The 14,780-nt window shown below is 37.6% G+C and overlaps 1 protein-coding gene and 1 non-coding gene across 3 annotated transcripts; both read right to left on the bottom strand.

The window, feature by feature from the left end:
- Nucleotides 1-749: 749 nt before the first annotated feature.
- LOC115634059 lies at nt 750-3,118 on the bottom strand. 2 transcript variants are annotated; one of them, XM_030531603.1, is made up of 4 exons: nt 2,265-2,423; nt 1,940-2,195; nt 1,610-1,769; nt 750-1,538 (listed from the first exon to the last, which is right to left on the bottom strand). In XM_030531603.1, the coding sequence occupies exons 1-4, from the start codon at nt 2,276-2,278 to the stop codon at nt 1,069-1,071; spliced, it is 900 nt and encodes a 299-aa protein (XP_030387463.1). In that variant the 5' UTR covers nt 2,279-2,423; the 3' UTR covers nt 750-1,068. The 2 variants fall into 2 exon arrangements, 1 of the variants encoding a protein (XP_030387463.1); XR_003996402.1 differs by lacking the exon at nt 2,265-2,423 and adding an exon at nt 3,009-3,118 and having other exon boundaries at nt 751-1,538.
- Nucleotides 3,119-7,432: 4,314 nt separating this feature from the next.
- Nucleotides 7,433-7,505, bottom strand: Trnar-ccu. Its single transcript has one exon. It is a non-coding gene; the product is annotated as a tRNA-Arg (tRNA).
- Between the last annotated feature and the right edge of the window lie 7,275 nt (nt 7,506-14,780).

Below are 14,780 nucleotides of genomic sequence, written 5' to 3'. Positions count from 1 at the left end.
TGATTTCATGGTCATTTCTTTTCAATGCATGTGATGGAATATATGCAAACGGGAAAATGAAATCTAATTTGGATAATAAATGCTGAGGCAAGGTTGGAAATGAATAATAGCAGCCACATATAGAAGATACATGAGCTCCTAAAGCATTGTTTATTTGAAAGTCATCAAAATACAGAAAAAATGTAATCACAATGTCATCAGGAAGAAAATTCTGCAGTTTGTTTGCAAATGTTTCAGAATTTACAAAGTTAATAAGGTTACCTTGATTTTGAAGTAATTTTTTATTTTGAAGTGTTAGATTCAAAACATTAGGAAGTTCAAAAAATGATTTAATTTGAAATTTTATAGGCATAATATGGATATCTATTTTATTCGGGAAAAGAGATGCATTTCCTTTTTTAAATTTAGGGCCGATTTTATTTGATACAGTAAATGACTTGGGATCTTCAAATAAATGCATTTCTTTTAAAAATTTAAAAAGCCGGTATTCCGATTTTATTTCCTCAAACGGGCTGGTTAAAAAGGAAGTAATGCATTCGAGTGCTTCTTTAGTTTCAGAATTGCATGCGCTGTAATAATTGAGAGCTTTGGAGATAGGCGAAACCAATTTAGTTATCAGGTATTGAATAGCAGTTACTTCATTTCTAGGCATGAAACATTTAGAATGCAGCCCAAGTGTTAATTGAAGACATTTTTTTTTAGATCTGTTATATATTCCTGGATATTAAAACTGTCGTCTAAATCAAAACTATTATATTTTACTAAACAGGCTTTTTCAATTTGTATTTCATGTGAATGGAAATCCGGGTTAACCATATTTTGAGAAACAAAATCTTCATAAAAGGAGTCACCAATCGCATTTTCATGTGTCTTACATAAATGTTTTCTAAATATACAATATTTCAAAAATAATTGATTGCAATTGTTAATTTTGCATTGTAACGGGTCACAGAACCCAGGCTTTTTTAAAACATGATCATTTTGTAAATGATGGATTAATAAATCCGCAGTGTTAAATTTTTTGTTACATCGAAAGCATGGAAACATTTTTACAGCAATGTTTTATTTTCACTTTCTCATAAAACTTAATAAAGCAGTTAAGTTTGCAGACTTTACATCATAAGGCGTGTCAATTTCATAAAAGTATTTTTGTATGAATAGCCATGGAAACTTCGAAGCTATTGGATAATGCAGATTTAGGGTGTTAAAAAGTTTGAAGCAAACATCCAAACAATCAATAAATGAATCTAATTTGTATATTGTTTTATCAAAGTATACAAAGAACGACTTTATATCGTTGGAGTTCACGCCTTCCACAATGATAAAAGGTTGAAGTGTATTTGAATTACCGTAATTTTTGCAAATAAGATTGTTTACTTTACGCTCGTAGTCCCCAATTGTATCCAAACGAAGCACGAGACTTTCCTGTGAGTCCAATAAAGTTACCCGTGTTCTTGAAGTCTTTGATTTAGATGAATGCCAACTGTTAGAAGGTAAGACCGACGGTAGAAGAGCTGTTATTATGTAGTCCGAAGAATCTAAAATATCAGTGAAATATATTTTTAATTGTAATCAATAATTCAAGCACAGCAATAATATATAAAATTACCAATAGATTCCGCCGACTGAACTTGTTCCAATAAATGTTTACATGTAGCATTGTGAATATTTTCCTTATAGTATATAACTATTTTCTTTTTAAAATTATCCCATTTAGATAATAAAATAGATTCTTTTCCTGGATACGCAATTGTAAAATCAAGCTTGATCTGCAAAACATAATTTAAAAAAAAAACTTCAATGATTTACGTATAAAATAATCTTGTAAATGTTGGATGATTTCAAAAAATGTAATATGGGTAAAGCTGAAGTTAAAAAGCTCAAATAAAACTAAAAATATAACTGAAGAACTAAACATTTGGAAGGCCTGGAATCTTACCAAATCCACTGCACGAGAATCGGTATACTTCGGCCATTCTTGCAAAAATTCGCATGCATTCAAGGTTTGGGATTCTTTACGACGCAATTCATAAGTTTTTGACCACTTATCAAGTACTGCATTCCAATCCGAAACTTCTCTCTTCAAGGCAGTCTTCAATGCATTATGAAGTGTTTCATCAACAGGATCCTGAAATGTGTCTGCTTCACTGCTATTAAGTGATTCCTCTTCTATTCTGCTAAACTTCGCGCATAACCTAAAATCAAACAATTAATAAATACTAATTACACCAAGTTATTATTCAGCATTTATTATGCGTACATACATATGTATACACATATTCAAAGGTTAAGCAGTAAATAGCACAACCACGTTTGTGCATGGTTACATGCTAAATAAATGATCACATTTTGCATTGCCTACACACGCATACATACTCGTATTAATGTACGTATGTTCAATTATAAGTACATATATTTTTAGGAATTTATAAAAAAATGAATTATTTGAAGACTTATAATGTGAGTCAATTAAGCATGTACAGCAGTTATTAATTGCCAATATATGTATGTAAATACATAACTATATGCATATGGTCAAGCGCGTTCATTTTTCACAAAAATCTGTACACTATTGAATGACGCGTCGCTTCTTGCACTGAGACAAAAGAGAAATAGCGATTACGCGGAAAGTACAGATTACCGCGAAAAATAGGTTGCTATGCAGTGGCATGCGTATGAAACTGTATATTTTGTTCTTTTTTTCATATGCATCTACGTACACAATATATGCATATATGTATGTATATACATACATATATATGTACCCAAATAACAACTATATCACACATTTGAAGCTTTACATATTTTAACTTCTTTATTTAGTCACAATTACGACGACATTTACGCTATATGCACATACATATGTTTGTATGTAGGCTACCACGTAATATGTTGTATACAAAATTATGTTTCTTGCGGACACGATGCAAGAAACTATAAATGGCAATTTTGTATGTATGTGTGTACGCGTACAAATATATTATACATATGTAAATGTTCATACTTACGCAGATCAATTTATTCCAACACAATCACTATTTTATTATGTTTTTTTTTTCACTATAATTCAATTAATTACTTTGGCACACGTCCGTCTTTGACAAAAATCAACTCACAATTGACCGACGCGCGTCATAAAGAATATCGATACATATCGCTGTGTGTATGCATTATTTGCGAAAAGAACGCAAAAGAAGAAGAAGAATGCGTGCATTCCGTGCAGTAAAGTGTGTGCTTATTAATATTTCATATGGTTTAACATTAAACTGAATATGACACACTTTAATAACAAAATTTTACACTTTGTTTTGAATATTATTTATATTAAAATCACTAATTAAATATGTTTTTAGTAAAATTTACGATGTTTATATTTGATTGGAATATAAAATAGTAGAAATTTAATTTAATATGAAAATATTCATCTGTACTATGCCACTTTTTTATCAGTGTGTGTTTAAAATTTATATTTAAACTGTTTAGTTTTTGGACTGCTGTTGTTTTGTATGAAGGCACCGCTGTGGGTTGCTTTAGGTATTTAAAGAACATTTTTATTAGTTTTTTAAAATTATTAATATTGTGTTGGTACCAAAATGAAGATCTTGTGAGCCCCGTTTCCCACCTATTTCCTAGTAGTATCATTTATATACATAATAGATATTGAACAAATAAGCTATAATGAAGGTACGCCAATGGTAGGACACTTTTATTTTAGTATTTTTATCACCTGCCTGCTTTTCAAGGTATGCCCAGAAATACGCAACTCTACCTTTTCGTTCACTGAACAGCACATTCTCGCTTATGTGCCAAAAACGTAGAAATGCTTATATATGTGTGTTTACCAGGACGTTGGCAGTTTTGTCTGCTTGTTGTTGCTGCCTCTACAAATGGTTGCCACAATAAATTTACATTTTTCTAAAGTAGTATTTGTGGAAATGCAGAAACACAAACAGCACCAGGGAACGGGTCGAGAATCACGGTTCTACAATTTTGTGGTGCAGTCCGAAGCTTCTTGGGACAATGCACAAAATGCTATTGCCTGCTCGTATTTCAGCTTCAATTTTAAGTGCACATAAAGTTTGCCTGCAAATTCTATGTAATGTATTCGAAATTGCACAACAATATTCAAAGAAAAAGAAAAAGAATAAAACTACACGCACACACACACTCACACTCACACAGAAAGCAAACAAGGATTGGTGAATAATGTTTGGCGATATGAAAATTGCACTGATTTAGTGCCTCCCGAGGTGCATGAAATTTGTTTCGACCAGCGTTTGTTTTATGGCAACAAAGAGGTTAAATATTGGAGCAAGCCATGTGTCGGCTGCCTAACGGGCAGGCTTAGATACGAGAAATGGGTCCCAGTTAGCATGCATGCCAAGGCAAGGCTACGGTTTTTAACTTAATTGCTGGTCCGTACTTTCAAAGCGAACTTCAAAGCGAAATTCACGCAAAACTTCATTAAAGGTAAACACAAAGTGAAATCAGCACAAGGCCTTTGAACATGTGGTGCTGTCCTCCCGAAAGGTTCGGCGAACTAGTATACAATTAGAACTAATTTATTTATCCGAAGGAAGCCAGAAAGTTCAATTGACCATTGAAGCAGATAGCAGTGTAATAATATCACGATCAATATCGACAACCTATGAAATCTCTTTGAAGAGTCTTCGAAATACAAGCAAATTTGTAGAAATTTTCAAGTACATATATTTTGGATTTAATACTACTTGACTCTAAGCCAATAAAAGCTCAACACAACAAAATAATGTGTAATTTATTGTTTGCCACTTATTATTCCTAATCCTTATATACCTTTTAGATTGGAGCCTTTTTGCATCAACAAAAACATTTATAAACTACTACACAATTGATTTTGAATCAATTAAAAGAAAATGCTGGTAACTGGTTCGAAGAGGAACAATTGTAGGTGAGCTGCTTGGCATGGAAGTCACCAAACGGATGCATGCTCGTAAGAGTGCGTGCTTGAAGACTGGCGCCAGTTGGCGCGTAAGCCTTCGAGGCTGTTCAAAAATTACAACTAAGCCAAGGCATTTAGTAAAGTAATGTGAAAAATGCAAATTACACATTCTTTTGACCTCGCGCACTTCTACTTCCAATCCCCCTCCATCCATCATTCAACTCGCATTTCTATGCTGATGATATTTTAATCAGCTGAAAAGTCGCTGCAGTCAAAGTTAAGTAAATTTTCTGTTGATTTTGTGCAATTTTCGCACGCTTGCCAAATGGTGGTGGTGTTGGGTTGAGGAATGGGAAATAAGGAATAGGGAATGGAGAATGGAGAAGGGGGCTACCGGTGCGTGGCTGGAGTCGAGCGGTAGTCGAAAGCATGCTCATAAAAATTTCAGCTGCACGCTGCATACTTTGCGGCGCACAGTGCAATGAAACGAAACGCCATGTTGGTTGACTTGACTTCTGACTTGGCTGCTTCAGTGCTTTTTTCAAGCTAGAAAGCTTTCCATGCATTTCATTTCAGGTAGCGCTGAATTGACTAAATTAAATGGTGACTGGCAAAAAAACTTTGTTTGCCTTTCGACGTTTGCTTCACTGGCCGCGCTAAGCCCCAGGTGGAGAACTTAAAACTTAGCGCTCGACTTAAGTCCTGTTCCATTGCGCGAAAGAATTACATTAAATATTTGATGGCGAAATTACGCAAAGCTCCATTGCATAATCTCTGCAACTCAGCAAAATATATAGATAAACGAGAAGACAACGAAGGAACTTCACCGGTAAGTTCGTTATTGAAATTACAAAACACTATGGACTTAAATCCAAAAACGGTTTGTTGCTATAATTTGATACGAAAGTAAGCAAACGCAACTAAAAAGAAACCAACAAGATTCTTAAAATATATGACAACACAATAGTAGTGTCATTTTCTAAATGCCCGACTAAAGTCGGAACATGAAAAACGCATGCTTTAATAACCACATAACTTTTTAATAACAAAGTTTGCTGCAGTTTACGTCTTCGCCTATCATTAGTAATCTTTCATAATCATCGCTTTCTGAATAAAAAACTTAGCTCATTTTTCACATTTCTTTCTAAAACATCGTGAAACCATTTTTCTGGCATCGCTATAAAGAGTAATCATTCGTTTCGAGACTGAAGCCCATTTGGTTATTGCATTGTATTCATTCTTAGTTTACTTAATTCAGATTTGAAATAGACTGTGAATACAAAATGTGAAATTCTTCCTTGTATTTGATGTACATATTGAATCATTAAAGCAAATAAAATTAAAGATTACAATTTGGCGTATTTATAGGGAAAAAACAGTTCAATTTTCATTTGGTAGAGCGTATCTTCAATCTGAAACGTATAAAATATGTTTGCACTGATACTCGTGTTTAAGCTATAGCTTTATTTAAATTGCTATCAAATTAATTATAATAAGCAGAAAGCAAACAACAAACCAAAAGCTCTTTCGCATCGCTGCAATCTGAATATACTGTGGTTACGAACCGCAAAATGAAACTACTAAATTGTATTATAAACTTTTCGCGAGTAACGAAACTTCTGAAACAGCCCCAGGAACAACTCCTTCAATGCAATGCAAAAATAAAAACAACAGGAAACACACGCATCACACAACACGCACACAAAATCCAATTCTCAGTGCGTGTTAACCGATACGCGAATAAATGGATAAAAGGAAGTGTGAAAATTTCGTTGTTTGGGATTGGGATTGAGATTGCGATTGGCGCTGGAGTTGGGTTTGACTGGTGGCGCTACAGTCAATGCGCAAATCCCGTTGACAGTCAATCCAGACAGAGGCAGTAGTCAGCCATTCAGCCAGCCAGCCAGCCAGGCAGACAGACAGGCGGGCAAGCAGGCTGGCAGCAGCGTTGGAGGTTGAATCACTGACATGAGTGATTCACGGGATTTTCACTGATGGATATACATACACATAGTACGTATATAGTATATATGCGTGTGCGGCAATGGAGAAGTTATTGAAACTTTCCACCGATGCCCCGAGACAACGAGACTCCAAAAACAGCAACAGCAACGCCAACAACAATGACAGAGCTGTGAACTTCGCTACTTTTTGGCATTGGGTTGAAATGTTTTGCATAAAATATTGAAATTCCATGTTAAGTGGCACTTAATGCAAATGTGCCAAAGGTCGCTTCAACTAGCTCGACTGTCTGTTGGTTGCCTTCCATCGGCGTTGATTCGAAGGCCCGCCCATAGCCTGCCAGCGGTACAAAAGTTAAGCAGTGGAAGAGTTAAGACTCGTTTCCCCGGGAGTTCTTTTTTCGGTTTCTCCGTGTGTCGATATGCTATTGAATTGTAATGTGGCGTATGCAAAATTTAACAACGAAGGCGGAGCATTACGAAAATTGTGCATTATTCAAAATTTGAGGGATTTTGTCAGTTGGGGAATAAAAAGAATTTACAATCTATTTACCCCAGATGGGACTCGAACCCACAATCCCCGGCTTAGGAGGCCGATGCCTTATCCATTAGGCCACTGGGGCTCCATAATCAGGCGCCAAAAAAGCATGTTATAGCCAATACAAGTGGGGTTCCACATAGAACAGATCTATAAATATAGGCGACACCCACAAACAGTGAGAGAAAAACACTTGTGTAAATAACTGAAAATATACAAACTAGAGTGAAACAAAAGCTGTGCGTGGAGATAGTATAGTAAATATATACAGATATTTGTTCACCAAGATACACATAACTATACTCGTATACATAAATAGAACCAGTTATGCCAACACAAACTCGTTACCTCCTGAAGGGGTCAAGACTCGTGCGACACCAACTTACCAATCCAGTTCAAAAATGTAACCACAGAAGATGCGTTGACTACAGAGTTCAAAAATTTCACAACTGACCAATTTGCTCAAAATTCTCTCATTTGAAAAAGCTGTAGCTGTAAGCCACCGCCACACACACAGACTCACAGACACACATTCACAAACACAGACACACCCACAGCCACAACCAGATCGACTTCATCTGCATCTGCATCCGATGGCAAATGTGTTTTGCATTTCAGGTGTCAACAGCAAAAACACATCAGCACCAGCTTTGCTACAAAAACAATAACAAACACAATGAATACATTTCACTTAACTGGATAAAATTGTGTAAACGAAACCTGTCGTAGCTAAAAGGAAATGAAAGTGGAGTAGAGCGAAGTACGAGTATGTAAACAAGCAAGGGCCAAATATTCCAGATAAAATGTACGTATACTTACAATTGTCGTTTATAGACAATGCCTAAATTTCAAATATTAAATCATACACCGCAGCAAAGTCACAAATATGTTTTTCCTAAAAGCAAGTATTAAGTAGTATTTCTAAGAAGAATGAATTTTTCTGTCCCGCACAATCTACAGCAGCTGCCAACAACACAGAAGCCGGAGTCGCCGAAAAACTCTTCCAGGTTAAATTTCCACAATACCACTAACCGGTTTTTCTAATATATAAGAACTATAATTGTATATTTGATGTTACGGTTCATATAGTAAATTGAAATATATATTGTACCCTTGGATGTAATGCCAGACAGTCCACATTTAATCCGCACGACAAGACTAGCTTAAATTTTTTATTTCAATACACACAATTTTGTATCATCATTTATAATAAACTTTTTACAAGCACGAAAATTCATTCTCTATAAATTCAAGAGGTACAGAATTCTAAACATATATATAATTTGTTTCTTTATGTCATTTATTTTTGGCCAGTTTATTTTTGTTTAGCTGTTAATTGCCCAAAAGAAAAGCTCACAAAAACAAATCTTAATTCAATAAGTTAAATACCCAAATTAAACAACATACCCTTAATTGTTGAAATGCCGGTTTTTTGTTTTGAAGTCAGAGACAGAAGGTTTATCTGTAAAAAATTCTTTGCCATTCTTATGATATAAACAAACCTTTATGAAAAACAGAAATTGGTTCTCAGCATACAGTAGTATACAAGTAGTATATAAACTGAAAAGTATTAGAAAGCAGAATTTAACTAGCAGCTGTGACTTGAAGCTAAATTAATTACCATTCTCGGCACTCCAAAATCCATCCACCTTCTTGCCACGAAATTAAGAAAACGAAAAAAGGTCACCCGCCTTGCGTAAAAAGTCTATGAAGCGTTTCGGCCAAGCACAACAACAAATAAAAATCAACTAAAATTGGTGACAAAATTGCACCGAGCCCGAGCCAGAGCCAGATCAACAGCAAAATAAATTTCGCTCGGAGACGCCCCAAAGTATGCTATGAATTTTACTATTAACTATAAGGCTAGCATAGGAAAGTTGGCGCTCAGCTCTTTTTTTGCCAAGCTAGACAATTTGAAGCAATCATGCACTCGTTAATCTTGCTCAGAGCCGAAAATTAATAGTTAACCTGACCAGGGCCTAGAGCCAGCAGGGCTGACCAAGCCGAGGGTGCATTTCGAGTGGATAGGGGGTCTGAAGAAAAATGTGTTGCCGGGAAAATTAAACTCGTTCTAAATACATTACGATACTTTAGGGCTTCTCCATCTCGGACTTGGCTCGAATGAGGTGGAACTGGAAGTGGGACTGTACTGGGCTATTTTGTAGTTCCAAAACGGGAGCCCGGGGCGAGAGCGAGAGCAAGAGCTGACAGACATCTGGCTGGCCAACAACTGTAGCACCTACGCTCAAAGGGAACGGAATAGAGTGGAACAGGCAATAGAACAACAATGACAACAACAGCAACATCAACAAAAGCAACAACAACAGCAATGACTAAACAAGATTAATTATACCTGAAAGCCAAAGTCAGTTAGACGCTGCCGTAGCCTTTTGACTTTTGAGCAGCCGCCGAGCAGTCAAGCAGCGACGTCGACTGCAGAGTCCTTGGTGTCCTTAGTTCTTGTTGTCGTTGTCGCAGTTGCTGTCGCTTTTGCCCCCAAGCGTCACTTTGTGTGTACCGTAGCGACGGTCAGACTTTTGTTTACTCGCCCGCTCGTTTTTGTTATTGTTGCTTAAACGCTTGGAAAATCGAGTCGTAGATAAAGCGTAGCTGAAGACGAAGTGTCGCCCATACTCGTAGCTGTGAGCTTGTGCGTGAGCAAAAAATAAAAAAACAAGTGGAAAAGTCACTTGAGGTATCTGCGGAAAAAGTTTTGCGGTGAATGGGGGCGAAGGGGCGCTTCACAGTGGGTGGTACTCGAGGAGATGGTGGAGATGGTGTCCCAATGAGTTTTTCATTCCGGGGCCATTTCAGTTAAATTAAGTTCAGTGAAAATGCAGAGGCATGCATACGTTGTAGCTTGATTGAACCAGAAGAATTACTTTCACGCACTTCTCTAAATTAACATTGCAAAATATGTACGGCAATCAATTCTTATTCGATTGGTATCCCAAGAGGGACTTCACCAAATATCAATAATACTTGTATGTGTAGCAGAAAACCAGTACATATTTATATTTGAAATGTTAAAATATTTTAGTTACGTAAGGTGCTGAACAACAAATAAAAAGCATCATGGCTTAGTAGCTCTCTCTTTATTGACACTGATATAACTATCGTATTTCAGAGTTGAATTCAATTGACTGTAAGTTTACCAAGGCTTAGTATGCTACTTAGCCGAGATGAGATGAGTATCAGACTACTTTCGGAAGAAGACTTCTAGCGACTACAATTTAATGTTTTTAATCATTTCTATTTTCAATGTTTATATAAATACCTAAATAACAATTACAAAAGAATAAGATTTATAAACGCCAAAGTAGCTCTGGTGGAGCTTGGATAGTTTTAAAGTCTTTCTAAAAAAACCCTTAGGAAATACAGTAAGGTATCCATGATATAGAATTTGTAATTTTCTTTACAGTCGGAAGTCAAATCAGACTTTGAATATGAAACGAGGAGAAAGTTGGACAAAATGGCTGGCGACACTACATTCGGAAAAAGGATACATGTATATCTTAATTTATCTTGAATACCTCGTTGGTTTTTGTGCCTGCATGAACAACAGTTGCTCTGGTGCTGCAGAAATTCCACAAATCAAATCCAATCAGAGTCACTCTGTCCATTCTAACTGACAGTTCCCACCACAGACTCTTCAAACACGCACGTTACCTGCACCAACTGGACAGGACTCTGCCAGCACAAAGCAATGGCTTGGCCAGTGCCAGTGCCAGTGCTAGTGCCAATGTGCGTCCAAACTAATGGATGCTGCTAACAAAGTAAATGAGGCATACCTACAGGCAGCCTTGCTTTGGCAGAGCGCAGAGGGCAGAGGGAAGAAGAAAATACCACACAGACCACGGCCAGTTGGCCCCAAGCTTTCATGTAATGGGCCAAATGAAAAATCTATAGAGTTAAATGAGTGAAAATCAGGGAAATGCATTAATGAATGAATGAATGAATGAATGAATGAATGAATGACAGCGGCCACTGTCAGCAGCTGAATGACGTACAGTAGCTGCTGTATTGCTCCCAGATGCTACCTGCTACCAAGTACCTGCTGCCTACTGACCAAACGCCCAACCGACCAAGCGACCAACTAACCGAACCCTCAGAACAGGTGGACCACCTGCCCGAGGGCTTTGTGCGTGTACGTGGCTGAATGATCGAATGTGTCGGTTTTCGGTAGAGCAAGAAAGAGAAAGAGAGATGGAGAGATGGAGAGTGAGAGTGACAGGGATATGATGGTGCTGGTGACGTGATGTGCACAGCTTGTTGTTGTCCCTGGCTAAATGCAGTTGTTGTTGTCATTGCCGTTGCCGTTGCTGCCCCTCGTTGAATGTCTTATTTATGAATGCAATTGCGCTTGGATCTGAGCACTCTGTTTACGGGCTAGGGTAATGCAGCTGCGTTTAGACTGTTCTACATACACGTGATATGATAACCAACATTCAACACGTCCACCCTGTGTTACCTGTGTGCGTGTGTGTGTGTGTGTTTGTTTGTTGGCCTTCATAATAGCCAAGTGCTGAAACAGTTGCAGTTTCACGTGCTTTCTGTCTTCGGGGGTGGGTGTAGACGGGAGGGGTACGGGTATACGAACATGCGTTTGTTAGGATTTGGATACATGAATATGTATGAGCCATACTTACGGTACAGTCAGCTGAAGTTACTTAGAACCAGCACAGAAGCAGCTAAGCAGCTATATTCCATTATGTGTTCCAAGATTTCCAAACTGCCCTTTTAAATTTGTAATTTTGTGCGAATTAAATTGATTTCCCGTTTGTATACTCTTTTATTAAGAACGTCAAAAAGCCGTATCCCAAATTTTGAGCTTGACCCTTAAACATCACATGTAACGTCTCTGTACTTCAAAATGGTTGAAGATCCAAAAAACTTCAAAAAATAGAAAAAGTGTAGTTGGGTAAAATAAGAAAATGAAAAATATATTAACCGCAATGGCGAAATATAATCAGAGATGGTCTTAAAGGTAACAAAGTGAAGATTGTTAATCTGTTTTCTGAACATTCCTTTAACGAAGTTATCATTCTACAAGGAAGGTGCGTAAACAGAAGCCTTGAAATGTTACTGTGTTACTAGCTTTTCTAAACCTAACCTTCAACATATAAACTTAGTCTAATAACCCTAATTATATTTTAGTTTTAGGAAATGTGCATTCTTTTTCTAGTCCGCTGTTCTTTATGCTCTTAGTCAATCGCATTTCAAGTTTTCTCTCCTCCCTCGAAAATTAAAATTATTCTCTTGCAGTCATGCAATTACAGCATCCTGGTCTGACCACAATCCGGAACTCCCGCACAACTTCGTTTCTTTGGCCGGCAGTGTAGTAAACATTTTTCGCCTATGAAAACGTTGTCGCATATTAACGTAATTAGTTCGTGCGCTCCATAGAACTGAACTAACTGCAAGTGTGGCGCTGGCTATCGTGATGCTGTTAGTGTTGGCGATGGTGATGGCGATGGCGATGGTAACGACGACAGCAACGACGACACATGCGGTACAGTTGGATGACTGCAACATGGAGTGCGACCCACATCCACATCCACATCCACACCCACTCCAGCTTAAAGTTTCCATGGTGGCCAATGCGCATAGCCAGACATTTTGACTTGCGCCCTGCTGTTGTTTTTGCGGTGTTTGGGAATTGTGGCCGGAATTATGATGTCCAGTTTGCAGGGGCAACGAGAGCTTCCAGCCCAGCCCAGCCCGCAGCCGCTGCAGCCCAGCACAGCCCAGCCCATTAAACCAACTGAATGAGTGACCATTGCGTGCGTGTTTTACATATGAATATTGCAGGCGGGGCTTAGGTGGAGGTGGAGGAGGAGGTGGACTGGTGACACTACGAACAGTAGCAACTGCTGCAGCGGACCAGCAGTGTGTGTGTTAATTGAAACGTGATTGCATGGATACAAGTTTGTGTGTGTCGTCCTTGCACTCTTTCTTCTTTTTGACACTTACAATTGTCAACGCAAATGAGCGACCAACCACGCAAATATTGCCCACACATTTACAAATTTTGTCAGCAGACAGGCAGGATAATGCTAATGCTTTCCTTTTTTCCCTCCCACTCCCACATCCACTCTCCCTCTGTAAGTGTGCTTGTGTAGGGGAATGTGGCCAAAATAATATACTTTATGCTGTTGGGGTTCAGGGAATTCAATTTGCACGCATACGCAATTGAATTTGAATGCAAAATGGCAACGATACCAACTGCATTATTAATTTTAAACACACACGCGCCCATTTGCTTGCCAAGGCTTAATGTTAACTTATTTACAAACACATCTCCTACACACAGATACACACACATTATGATTTTTCACTTGCCTATTAGAAATATTCAGGGTATGTGCGTATCGATGCGAAAAGAGAATTTCAAATGTCCATTTAATGTGATTAAGTTGGTCTTTAGGCGGCATTAGACTTTGTCACATTCATGACGGCATGTTACATCCAATACTGCAGAGGGACCACCTAAAAGACAACTGCACCTGCGATGGATGAGTAAGCAGCAATGGCCGAGGTAAGCCTTTGAATGCCTAATTTCTTATCTAGCCAGCCATTGTTCGCATTTGCGGTTGAGTAATGAGACAATGGAGTGGCCACACGATAAGCCTTATGCAAATTTAATGTTTGCTGTAGGTCGGGTGCACAGAGCAAGAACAATTGAGAGCATTACGTGAAGGTGAAGTAATAAAAGAGAATCTATTTCAGAACATAAGCATATATAAATAGCTGGCAATAAGCAATTGTCCGCGAAATCCAGCCCACGTAATACTTGCCCCACAAATCGTAGACTGCTAAAGTCTGTAAGAATGAAACTCCGAAATACAAATCTCAAAGTCTTATGTCACTTAAATGCTTAAGCAACCCATTTAACAATATAAGTAGTTAAGTTGTTATAAGTAGGATAAGTGCAATTTTATTTATTTTTTTCTATGTTGCTAGCGACACTCTTTTTCTAAAAAAAAAGAATTAAATTGTAACGGAGGGACCATCAAACAACTCTTGCGACGAATTGGATCGTATTTTTGAAGAAGTATTTTAGAAATTGCATGTCATTTCGTAATGCCGTCTTAGATTTTAAATTTCGAATACCCGGTATAATTACGCTTCGAATCTCATGTACAGAAAATGTGACAGACAAATCAATATTTTGCCATCCTATTAAAGGCTTCATATAAAACACGTTATTAAGTATGTATTCACTTTTTTTTATTAATCTGTCAGCTTTCAGTATTTGCCCCAAATTCGTAAAACTGAAGATATGAACCTTGGATATGCAGTGTCGAGAGAATTGCAGCAGGATTGACTTATGGCTCTAATGATGTTTTCTTTGTTGTCG

Source organism: Scaptodrosophila lebanonensis, unplaced genomic scaffold, assembly GCF_003285725.1.
Source record: "Scaptodrosophila lebanonensis strain 11010-0011.00,11010-0021.00 unplaced genomic scaffold, SlebRS2 tig00000001-arrow-pilon, whole genome shotgun sequence".
Classification (NCBI taxonomy): domain Eukaryota; kingdom Metazoa; phylum Arthropoda; class Insecta; order Diptera; family Drosophilidae; genus Scaptodrosophila; species Scaptodrosophila lebanonensis.
This window is presented reverse-complemented; position numbering and strand designations above follow the sequence as displayed.

Excerpts from the sequence above, each read along its gene's own strand:
- LOC115634059 (XM_030531603.1), bottom strand. Across the intron at positions 1,770-1,939 it reads ATTCTCGTGCAGTGGATTTG|ATCAAGCTTGATTTTACAAT; the intron begins GTAAGATTCCAG and ends TATGTTTTGCAG. Across the intron at positions 1,539-1,609 it reads TCAGTCGGCGGAATCTATTG|ATTCTTCGGACTACATAATA; the intron begins GTAATTTTATAT and ends CTGATATTTTAG.